Source organism: Copadichromis virginalis, linkage group LG7 (genome assembly GCF_057382275.1).
Source record: "Copadichromis virginalis isolate Kocher_CV1m ecotype Utaka linkage group LG7, C_Virginalis_male_GT1.1, whole genome shotgun sequence".
In the NCBI taxonomy this organism is placed as follows: Eukaryota; Metazoa; Chordata; class Actinopteri; order Cichliformes; family Cichlidae; genus Copadichromis; species Copadichromis virginalis.
Window position 1 is genome coordinate 25,455,570 of NC_140624.1, and position 12,238 is coordinate 25,467,807.

Here is a 12,238-nt window from a genome sequence, read left to right on the forward strand (position 1 = left end):
AATTATTCATCACATCTTAGATTTTCACAACTACCCTGAATCTTGATACAGTCGCAGTTCTCCATAAACTACAATTACTGCCTTGCAATTGTTGCAAAAACTCTTCAGAAGCCTGCATTTCATCACTGCAAAGATGAGTGAGATTCATTCGTTTCTCATACACAAACACATTTTAGCCTAAATCAAACATTGTCTGATTTTTACATAAAACACCAGGTAACTCCAGTGACTTTTGATAGTGTATGAATATTGAAGCGACTTATTCCCTGCATTGCAGATATGTTATGTTTATATACCTCCCTTTCATAGGTCTCCAGGTCTCAGTCGAGTGACACCTTTGTCACTTCAAGGAATTCCTCCTCATTGATAATGAAACTGTCCTGTTTTTATATCTAAAACCATGTTCTGCCAGTCAGCTGACAAGTCCTTTTTCTGCAGTGCAACTCTGACTTTGAACACATAGTAAAGTTGATCTATATTATTATCTATGCATATTATATAAATATTTCTTCTTCAAGTGAACTTCAGGAAGCCAGGATCACTGGAGTGTTTACAACATCATTAACAAGATTTATTCCAACAATAAGCAGCAAAATCAAGAGAAATAAAAGTACAATTAGTTGTAGAGACACCTGAGCAATTTCAGAATATTTTATGTAAAACATTTATGTTTGTGTACTCCACTGTAGGAAAGACTCCACTGATTAAAAACTCAGAATCAGTTGGATTATTAGAGTTTCTGAAGACGGAGAGGTGGTGGTTCAGTAATGTGCACAGATCCAGTACTTAAGGAGGATGACGATCAGAAGGACAGGTTGATGAGGGGAGCATTGTTCTCAGTCTTGTCCTCAGGACTCCACTTGATAAGCGGAGAGCTCAAATCAATCAGCTGAAAACAACAAATGCACAGTTACAGAGCTGCTTTGGGTACAAGGTTACTGAAATCTGAAGCACCAAATGAACAAACTGCATCACAGTGAAACAAATCTGTTGAAATACTACATATTCAAAAACTAAAAATCTAGTGGAGTTTGTCTTTCCTGGATATTGGACTGAAGGCATGGCTGCTTTGATCGATAAATAGTCTTAAAAGGCAGCTGTAGCCATTACATTTCTTCACCTTCGCCAGCTGTAGTCACTCAACTGGGCCTCTCTTAATTTATCTTTGTGTTTTGGAGCATTATTGCTGAGACATCCAGTGGTGTAGTTAACCGTGGTTAACAGTGTCACTTGACAGGTGAAGTTAAGGGCAGGTGAAAGTAGCCATTACAGGAATTCTCTCAAAAATTATTGAGTCTACTATGTGGTACAGGTCATAAATGTGTTCTTCAGTTAAGGTGAGAAAATTTGGTGACAAACAAATGATTCTGTATTTCACTTTACAGGTGTGTGGCATATCACTGATCACAGGTTAAAAAATTAATAATAGTCGGTGGGAAAAGTGAGCATTCAAACAATAACTGAAAGCACCATTAACTACTCTCTTAAAATTCCAATTAAAATATCCCAATAATTCTTAATGGGTATATGAACAAATTTAAATAGACTGATAGATTCTAAAAAGGACTTGGGTGTTATCCCCAGATGAGGTGAAAGTTACCTGAGCTGCACTGCAAGTCTTATTATTGGTCCGGATGAAGTCAGGGGTGTTGGTCAAGTCAATGAGCAGCTTCTCTTGAGGAGGCAGGGTGGGTGGTGGAAGATCCAAAAGGAGAACCTGAGCAAAAAAACTGAGTGTGAGATGATCATCTCTGAAGTTGCTCTGCAGCTCCAGCAGATCAGACTGAACAAGTGAAGATGCAAGAGATGCAATGAACTTTGAGTGTGTGGCAACAATTCATTATAATTTTTGTTGTTTTCTAAACCATTATGAAGCAACTTATACAGCTACAGAGCATCTGAATCATCTGGTCATCTGTCAGGCTCCAAATCATTTTAACCTCAAAGGAGTCGATAATAGAAGAACCTGGTATTAAAGCAAAAAAGGAGACTTGTGTAGTTTAACCCTTTGATCTCATATGGTGATATAACCAGAGTACCAGTGCTTGTTCCTGTTATGCGCTGGAACCTGAACATGTGGAGGAAACTTTGGCTAAAGAAGAAGCGTGTTAAGGTCTTGGAGTGGCCTAGTCAGTCCCCAGGTCTTACTCCCACAGAAAATCTATGGAGGGAGCTGAAGGTTCCAGTTGCCAAACATCAGCCACGAAACATTAATGACTTTGAGAGGATCTGCAGAGAGGAGTGGGACAAAATCCCCCCTGAGATGTGTGCAAAACTTGTGGCCAACTACAAAACAGGTCTGACCCATGTGCTTTACAACAAAGGTTCTGCCATCAAGTACTAAAGTGTGTTTTGCAAAAATCAAATACTTATGTCCTTCATGAAAATGCTAATTCTTTTTTTGGAAATGCACTTTTCTGGATTTTTGTTGTTATTGTTCTTTCTCTCACTGTTCAAATAAACCTACCATTGAAATTATAGAAGGATCATTTCTTTGCTAGTGGGGAAAATCACAAAAACAGCTGGGGTTCAAATAATTTTTTTCCCTGATTATAACTGTTGTATTATGATGGTGTATACTGTGTGACCTCTGACCTCCTGTGTCTTGCTGTTGCTGTCCTCTTTAAACTCCAGTTCAATCAGGTTTTCATTGGGCACTGATTCATCCAGAATCAGTGCTCCAGGATCCATGGGCTCTGATTGGTCAGTCTGTTGGTTGTTTGAGGGTGTGGTGGTAGGGGGATCATCCTCTAGACAGAAGGGCTGAATTTCAGGTGCATCAATAAGCTCCTCCTCCTCCTGTGCATTGGTGAGGGTGGGGCTGTGCACACACAAATATAGACACAAATAAAGAATGACACACCTGCATGTGAAGTCAAAGGAGCAACCAGGTGATCTGCAAAGGACCAGTTAGAAGGCAGCCTCTAGCATCTTACCTACAGCTGTGCTGCTTGGTATATGAGGTGGGGACAGAGTCAGAGAGGGCTGGAGGTTTGGGCGTTGGAGAGGGAATGAGTGAAGCCTTGCGTCTAACTGGAGTGGGGAGGGCAGAGGGGCGTCGTGGCTTCATCTGCAGTGACTTGCATGTGATACCAGAAGGTGTTAGCGGACCAGCAGATGGCTTTTGAGGAAGACTAAAAGAGAAGGAGTTTACAGTATCACTGATCTGTCAGGTAACATTCAGCTCCAACATCTCGATCAAACACTGAAGGAACATAGAACCCAGCAGAGATTTAACAGTGTCAGGAATTATATGTGTACTGCCATCTACCTGTCCATGCCGTTAAGTGACATCAGCCTCTTTGGCTTCAACACCTTTGAGACATCTAAAGACAAAACAAAGACAGTGAGACAGACATGTCAGAGTGTGAAAAACTGAAGCTGAAAATCTTGCTTTGAACTCAAATCAAATTAACAGTTTTCTCAATGCATGTTATTACTGCAAGGCAAACACCTGACAAAATTAAAGAGAAAACCCCATCAATCAGTAAATCCCCTACAAGTAGCACTTGGAAAGGAAGAAGCCCTTTCAAAGCCTGGTTTATAGTCACTACACTGGTTGTTGCAAAAAAACTAACATCACCAAAGCCATGTAACTATTTATACTGCCACTGAGAGCACGCTGATCCATCAGTGTCACCAGTGAAGAAAAAAAGCCCACATTAACAATGGTAACTCAGCAAAAGCCATCAAAAAGGGAAGGAAAAAAAAAACTAAACAAAACAAAAACTGGATTTTTTTTTTAACCCCGAGACAGAAGGTCAGTTTCACTCAATTTATGAGTTAGATGTTAGTCCATTATTTGTCATGTCCAAATATCTCAGAGTTAATCATCACTTTCTCACCATTTGCATGGTGAACACCTTTGCCTCCTGTGCTTGGTGTAGGTAGGACCACCGCCTCAGGTTTAGATTTGGCCTTCGGTCCGCTCTGCAGCCGACTTGTGGAGGTGGTGAGGTTGGAGGCAGGTCTTTTGGGGGGCGTGGCTTCAGCGCTCTTGTGAGGAGTGGATTTGGCATCATTGCCACTCTCCGCCTCAGACAGCTTCTTGGCCTGTGTCGATATTGAGCGGCGGCCAGCGGCAGTGGAGGACACCGACTCTGCAGCACTGTAGATGGTGGACCTGCGTGGCCTGCTGAGGCTGTTCACTTTGCGGGGTGCTGGGCCAGTGGAGCTGCTCAGATTCCCGTTAAGAGTAGACTTCACCTTGCCTGAGAGCAGCAACAGATGGTGAAACAGGGTAGATATTTAACCATTTAGCTGTACAGTAAATCTTTAAACGATCATCCAAATAAAACCTTCGCACGTACTCATCCAGGACAGAGATCAAATCATTTTCAAGCTACCAACCAGAACCAATCTAAGCTAGTTGGAGAGAACACCTTATTGTGTTTACATTCCAATTTACTCTGACCTAGAGGACCTCCCTCCACAAGCCTATTTATAGCACTCATCCTACTTCAAATGCTGCATTCAGATGTACCCACCACATGTAAACTCAGAGTGCAAGTTGTCTGAAATCAAATGTTAACCTTTTGCAGTCTCTCTGTTTTAGTGTTGTTGCACTGTGTTCTAGTGACTACAATATCAATTCAGGGGATTTTAGAGTAATTCATGCTTCCATCTGATAAAAAGCTTTACGGAGATATTCTTTCCAGCAGGACCTACATACAGTGCCAAAACCACCAACAGATGGAGCCTGAACTTCCTTGCGACAATACCTCAGACTGTCTATGAGATATTTAAGAGGATGAGAAACAGTCTGCCCAAAAATTCAGACAAGCTTAAAGCTGCTACAATAAAAAAAAACCTGGGCTTCACCAAAGCCTCCACATCACAGACTGATTCAAAATCTTTTTTCCCCAATTAAGTTTATTATTATTAATAATAATAATAATAATAATAATAATAAACGTCTAATAATTTTTGACGATTTCAGATTTTCATGAGCTAATGATAATAATTAAAACATAAATTTTAAAGCTTAGCCTTTTGAATTAAACTAGAGGAAAAATGAGATCTCACAGTATTCCCTTTTTATTTAAAAAAAACAAAACATACTAGCATGTAGCTCCTGTTACCATTGTGCAGTGAGCATACCTTTAGCCGGGGAAAGAGAGATGCTGGAGTTGAAGCTGGATACAGAGGAGGATGATGAGGACGTGTTCTTTCTCCTGGTCTGAAGACGCTGTGCTTTCCCACCTGACAGGTTCCTCACTCCACTCTGCTGGAAGGAAACACAATCATGACCAAAACAAATGAGTGATTTTACATATTTATCTATGTTTATCTTTTATATGTAGTCTATGGGTCAGACGTAACCTTTGTTTACCTTCTACAGACATTGCAGTGAGTTTGTATTTTAAAGGTCTTTCCTTTGAATTGTTAAAAATGACCTACGATAATTCTCAAACATAAAAACGTCCTGTTAATAATAGAGATGGCACAATATCACTTTATGTCCGATACCGATATCTTAACTTTGCATATCTGCCGATAACGATATGAAGCCGATATAGTGTATTTTTTTTAATCAATAAAACTGTTTTTTATAAATATGTTGTTGCATTTTGTACAAGTTCATATTGAAGTTTTAAAAAACAACAACACTAAAGCTATTCTGTTATACTTGTATGCAAGAAACACACTGCACCCAAAATATTTTATAGTTCAGCAAAACTGATCAATCTAATAAACTTAAAGCTGCACCATCCTCCCTATTCTGGTATATTAAAGAGTACTTAGCAGAAATATTAAACAACCTAATTAATAGGGTTGCCAACTCCCAGCAAAAATATTAGAGAACCACCCCCCCACCCTCCACCTCACAATGCTTAATCAACTTTAATTTAATGCACATGTAAAACAAATGCACAGAAATCAATTATTTTTCTACAATATTTATATAGATTCAACATCTTTCTTCAACAGAAGAAAGATGTACTATAGCTTAGTAGGATGTATATTAGATTTAATAGTTACTATATACAATAATGGATTTCTATACATTTAATCATATGACCACTTTGGTCAGATAATTATTTATTAAAAGTTAGTCATTTTAAATGAAATAACAAAGAAAAGTATTTCTTTGTACCCCCCCTTTCCTTGTTAATGCCCCACCTGGCCCCCCTGGCAAAACTTTGCTAGACCCACCCCTGCAGTCACCAGCTGTCAGCTACGTAAAAAAGGATCCTGGTGTTATTTGTCTCTCAGAAACAATTCATAACTTCCCTTCAACTCATTCATGTCACCTAAAAGGTAAACCTGTTTCTCCATCACCTGTTCAGCTCTGATGATTCAGTAAGGACATCTCCTGGTTTCACCTTCATGTTTCCCTCTCACCACATATCCAAACCGATATCATGACCAGCAGCTTTTACAGCTGTGGCTCCAGCAAACATCATCTGATACTAGAAAGTAATATTAAATCAAGTTTAACAACAGCTGATCAAGCTTAAATGTGCAGCTGTTGTTTATCCACTGGTTTCCTCTTTCTGGTGCAAAGTGGGTGATAAATAAACAAGTAAGACGGGACTTGCGACAGAAAAGCCGATCAGCTGATCATTGATCAGTTTCATGATTGAAGTAGCAACAGGAGAGAGAGGGGAGAGAATGAGAGAAGAAGAGGCAGCTGTGCAGCAAAGACAGAATAACTCCTGCCTTTTTTTGTGCCTTTCCCCCCCCCATTCTAGCTGAAGTACGGGACAAATTGCTTCCTTTTCGCCTCAATATGGAACTTCGATGGCCAGTCCAGCTGTGGCTCCATATATCAGTTGTTAAGCTTAATGTGGAAATACTATGCAAACATTCAGAGATGCACTTACACACTTTACTTCTCTGGGATAGTTTTCTCTGAGATGAAATGCTGCGGTTTGGAAGCATGTAGCGAGGCGCCAAATGCTCCACCAGACCACCGACAGGTCTCGCAGACAACAGCCGCTCTATCACGTGACACATACTGCTCCAATGCGCTGAGCTGGGTTACGCCAAGCAGCGTGTTTTGTGAGGTGATTTTGTGATACTTTGGATCGGATTACTTTTTTTTTTTTTTTTTTAAATCTCTCTCCGATATCCAATCCAGTAATTTAGGTCAGTATCAGACCGATACGATATGTAATATCGGATCAGTCCATCTCTAGTTAATAATACAGCAATGTTATTTTAATTCATCCATCCATTCGCTTCCGCTTCTCCTTTTCAGGGTCGCGGGGGGCGCTGGAGCCTATCCCGGCTGTCATAGGGCTAGAGGCGGGGTACACCCTGGACAGGTCGCCACTGTCGCAGGGCCATCACACAGGGACAGACAACCATTCACACTCACATTCACTCGCACATTCACACCTAGTGGCAATTTGGATTATCCAATTAACCTATCCCCACAAGCTGCATGTCTTTGGACGGTGGGAGGAAGCCGGAGTACCCGGAGGGAACCCACGCAAACACGGGGAAAACATGCAAACTCCACACAGAAAGACCCCGGCCTGATGTTGGAATTGAACTCAGGATCTTCTTGCTGTGCGGCAACAGTGCTAACCACCGTGCCGCCCATTATTTTAATTAAGTTTTCAAAAAAATTGATGTGTTCATAGTAAAATGCATTAAAAATATAGAGGAGTGGGCACTGGTTTGTGGAAGCTGCTATGTTGATCATGACTACAGTGGGCGAGGTGGACATCTGTTCCTCCTAATCGTGTTTTATGTATGTGGCTATAGACTGGCCACACCCCTTATAAGTTACTTTTAATTTAAAAATCCTGAATGGCTCTTTCACGATATCTGACAATTTAACATTTGTACATGTGGATAATCACTTTCTCCTCCTCCTCCCCTGCTCTCTTCTCCTCCCTCATCTCCACCTCATCCCCTTTTCCTAAACTGAAGTCAAAGCTTAAAAATATCCTCAAAAACTCACCTCAGTATTGCTGAGGTGTTGCAGTATTGCTATACTATTTATGGCCTCCTCCAGGGTAAACAGACATGGAAACATTGACAGCAGAGGTAAGCTGATAGCCTACTCACTACATCTGAATGGCAATGACAGTTGCTTGTCATACAGAGGCCACCATAGCTAGGATTATGCATTTGAATTGGTAGGGGTAAGAAAACAAAATTCATTTGAATGCAATCTACTGACATCTAGTGATGAGATTTCACACATTATTCTTTTAATGATTCATAGTTAAAAAGGCTATGCTATAAAAAAAAAAAGGGGGAAATATAAAAAGCTTGACTCAGATGCTTCTACATGACTCCTATCAAAGCGCTTCAGCTCCATAATTATTGTTTTTTGTTAACCTCATTTACAAAGTGAGAAATAAAGTCAGCAGGTAAATATCACTCAAAGTAAACGTAAATGTTTTTCCCAATCCGAAAACACTGCACTGAACTATTTGAACATGCAGACAGTTACCTTTACCTTGGTTGGCCGAGGAAGTGCGCGTTTTCCCAACAGACTGGAGTTGAGGGAGCTATCACTGATGTCAGAGGCCACGCTCGCTGAATCTGAGAGCAAATCCTCAGACGACTCCGCCCTTTTAGGGGGACAAGAAGACGGGCTTTGCCTCCAACTGCCCACTGCCTGAAACAGGTAATAGGTAACAGATCATCTGTAATCTGTTGATAGGGCGCTTTTAAGCCAACAACTTCTTACTAAACTATCTACACACAAAATAAAAATTTTAATAAAAGGAGAAAAGCTCATATAAAGTCAGTTCTGGTTGTGTTTCTGTTTATTTTATTACATTTGCTTCCTGGTTAGGAATCTGTTTCATCTATTTATTTTTGCTACTTTAATAAGTCTTAAGAAGATTGTAAGTTTTTCTAGGAAGGATCACGTTATGAACTGGTTTAATACAAATTTATTAATCTGTTATGTAACAGTAACATCACACTTGCATCTATTGAATGGTTTCTTTAAAACAAAAGGTAATGTATAAATATAGCAACAAGCTTTTTAAAACAGGAACAGGAGTGTTCAGTTCGTATCTTTAAGTATTAAAGGTGTCAAGTACTTATTCGAAAATGCACCTTATCCATTTTAAAGAAATTCATTGGAAATGTTTACAATCTTTTGTTTTTTTTAAATGTTGCTTTTTAAAAGCATGTTCAACAAAGAAATCAATCATAAACATTTTCCATGCAAGGAATAAAGCAGAAAATAAATACTGCTTGTATTCTTCGGGCATTAAAAATACCCCAAATACCCACGATTCTGTCATGGAAACTGCACGGGCTCAGGAACACTTCCAGAAATTATGGAACCATTTGCTGTCCCAAATCCAAAGTTACATTATGCAAGGAGGAATACATATGAAGACATGATCCAGAAACGGCGCTCTCTTCTCAGAGCCAAAGGTATACAGAGAAGCCTTTAATGTGACACGCTTCCACACCGCCATGAAAATGTAGTGGAAGTGTGGGAGGAGAGGCGGGTTCGGAGAAGACTGATTCAGAGAAAGCCTATTAGGTATCTGTCAAAGGCTGCTTCCAGAAAACAGCGATACTGGGTGAATTAAAAACTCAAATCTTACTCTGTTGGGTGGTTGCAGTTTGGTCTTTTCCACTCTGCTCTTGTTGGTTGAACAGGAAGTCACTGGAATGGTTGGTTTGCTCGGCAGCACAACAGCAACACCTAGTGCAGATTTCCCTCGAAGTGCAGTTCTGGGCTGAGCTTTGGCTTGGATCACAGGGCTGCAGACGCTGAGTCTGCTTTTTGAAGTAGGGCGGGTAGACGAAGCTGGGGTGATAGTGGGGCGGATAGATGAAGTGATGCTGGAGCCGCTGCCTCTCTGCAGTTGGCGCTGGATGACGGGCGGCAGCTGCTTCAGTGGACTGTCCTGCACACAGAAGGTCTGTCGTTTGTTTGGGCTGACTCCACTGGTGGTCTGAGCAAGGAGACCAAGTCTGGTCTCAGCATCCTCGACAAACTCCTCTTGCTCAGTCATGGTGTCCATGGTCACACTGGTGGCGTCTCTGTTCTCATCGTGTGACACAGTGCTCTGCAGCTGACTTGCTAGTCTGTGGGCTTCCTGACACACAGCCTCCAGCTGTTCTCCCGTCAGCGGGCTCCAGGTTATGCTATGGTTCTCGAGGGGAGACGCCACATTAACGGAAACACACTTCTCTTTATGACTGACTGGACCAACAAACACCTCATCTTCAGCTTCATCACCCCTAGAGCTGTAGAGCACAAGGACATTAGTGCATAAGTCACAGCAAGAGTAACAAACAGTTCACAGCAATTAAACTTTAAACATCAAGGAGCTGACTACACACAGTTTTAAAAAAATAAAGCATTTTTTAAAATAAAGCAAGAGTGATGTGGAGCAATCGTGTCATGCCGACATAACAAAAGAAGAGAAAAAGAGTTCAAGTTATTACTAAAATTAAATTTGGAGCTATAAAGGCAAAACCAAAGTAAACTTATTTTGCTTTAAATTATTAAGATATATTATGCACTTAAGTAGTTTGAATTAGAAATCACACGCCCAAACAAACTTTAGAGGGATTTTTTTTTAAACCAATAACTCAAGGTCTAATATGATACATTACAGAGCTTACATCTAAAATGGGTGATGGTATTGAGGGTATCCTTAGAGAAACTTGCATGTCCACGTCAACTGCCATCCTGCCCGGCCAGCAGGGTGATGACAATACCCATCCGCATTTTACAGTTGAGGGTTAAAATGCGGAGTTCCTTGATGGTTTTTACTCAGTTAAAACTGACTTTTAAGATACCTCAGGATGTTCAGAGTTTTGCAAAAGTTGTTGACATTCACTTAAACTTATTTACAGTTGAAGACAACAGAACTATTGGGACACATGTTGTTTTACTAATTTTATACTGTTCATTAGTTTTAATGGTTGTTTTATATTCTTGTTAATAGTTTATTACTTTGTCAATTTGACTTTTTGTGTGGGTTTGCTCATTTCAGTTTAGTTTTCATTAGCTTACATATTGTCCGTTATTATACTGTGCTGCAGATCAAATCCTGCATGTAAACCTTATTAGTGCAAGATCACATGTCAAACACGTCTTCTGGATGTTGGCAGCCGGACAATCAGAGGACGTTGTGGGAATTTAAATGCGGAAATAAAAGGAAAGTGCGTGACTGAACTCCTGGCAGTACCTCGATAGAAACTCTCTTTGATTTTTACCTGGCAGGCGACAGAGAAACATCAAAGTCAAACTTCTCATCAGGCAGAAAGAACACATCTACTGAGACACAATCAAAGTGATTAGTGATGAAACGCTTAAAAACACACGGTACGATATCTGACGGTCACTGAATGCTTACTCACCGCTGTTAGCTCGACAGTCCATCCGTAAGCTTGTTCGTCTCTGAAAACAGATCAGACGTGAAGATTTACTATCACAATAGCCTAAAAACATTCAACTTTACACCAACACTGACAAACAGTGAAACCAGCGAATTTAGAAACGACCATTTTGACTATCATGCTAACTTTAACGTTAGCTCTTTAGCAATCCACCTATGTCAAACAATAACGGACAAGAGCGTAAAACTCACAATTTAAAGATTCAGTTTCGATAATTTTATGGTCCAACAATTTCCATGGAGAAAATGTTTTATTCAAGTTAAAATACAAACCTCTATTTCCTCCGAAACCTCAAAAATCTTTTTTGCTTCGCATTCAAACAGCGACGTGGAAGCAGAGAATTTCACAAATAATTCAAATCTGCTGCGCTGCGTGTCACGTGACTCACAGATGCGCCACTATTGGTTTAAAGACTATGACGTAGTCTCCGGTGGCGTCCTGGGGATTGTAGTCAAAAGCTAGCTAAAACTTGTGCCTGAACAATTTCCATTTACCATTTATGATTTTGCTTGATTTAAATTCGATTTTAAAAATTAGTATCCCAACAAAACAGCTCATATGAAAGTAATACAAATGTAATAAAAGTTTAAAAAAATGACTCTTAGCAGTTAAATTCGTTCATCTTTGTATATTTTTAAATTAAAGATGTGCATGCATTGAATAAAATGTAGATTAAAAATGCAATTCTTTTACAGTTCTTTCATTACAAGTTCTACGGTATTCATTGGACTGCTACATAACATGTAATGGTACTCTACTGCTTTTTAAATAGAATAATAGATTACAATAATAAAATCTGTGGATGAAGACTCTCTCTTCTAAATTTGGTCTGCCTGCTAGAACCACTCATATATAGACCACAGTGATTCAAATAACCACTGCTTACAACCAAGGT

The 12,238-nt window shown here is 40.0% G+C and overlaps 1 protein-coding gene across 8 annotated transcripts; it reads right to left on the bottom strand.

Moving 5' to 3' along the window:
- Positions 1-546: 546 nt before the first annotated feature.
- On the bottom strand, positions 547-11,712 carry gtse1 (G-2 and S-phase expressed 1). 8 transcript variants are annotated; one of them, XM_085462687.1, is made up of 12 exons: positions 11,616-11,712; positions 11,305-11,344; positions 11,133-11,160; positions 9,534-10,182; positions 8,414-8,581; positions 5,101-5,227; positions 3,846-4,211; positions 3,272-3,326; positions 2,937-3,134; positions 2,596-2,821; positions 1,601-1,717; positions 547-889 (listed from the first exon to the last, which is right to left on the bottom strand). In XM_085462687.1, the coding sequence occupies exons 2-12, from the start codon at positions 11,324-11,326 to the stop codon at positions 803-805; spliced, it is 2,043 nt and encodes a 680-aa protein (XP_085318813.1). In that variant the 5' UTR covers positions 11,327-11,344; positions 11,616-11,712; the 3' UTR covers positions 547-802. The 8 variants fall into 8 exon arrangements, with proteins under 8 accessions (XP_085318813.1, XP_085318814.1, XP_085318812.1 ...); XM_085462688.1 differs by lacking the exon at positions 11,133-11,160 and adding an exon at positions 11,161-11,218 and having other exon boundaries at positions 5,101-5,224; positions 8,420-8,581; XM_085462686.1 differs by lacking the exon at positions 11,133-11,160 and adding an exon at positions 11,161-11,218 and having other exon boundaries at positions 8,420-8,581.
- Between the last annotated feature and the right edge of the window lie 526 nt (positions 11,713-12,238).

Coding starts and splice junctions, on each gene's coding strand:
- gtse1 (XM_085462681.1), bottom strand. CDS start 11,218: ATGTGTTCTTTCTGCCTGATGAGAAGTTTGACTTTGATGTTTCTCTGT. Junction 3,135..3,271: donor TCACTTAACGGCATGGACAG/GTAGATGGCAGT, acceptor CTTCTCTTTTAG/TCTTCCTCAAAAGCCATCTG. Junction 890..1,600: donor AGACTTGCAGTGCAGCTCAG/GTAACTTTCACC, acceptor TGTTGTTTTCAG/CTGATTGATTTGAGCTCTCC.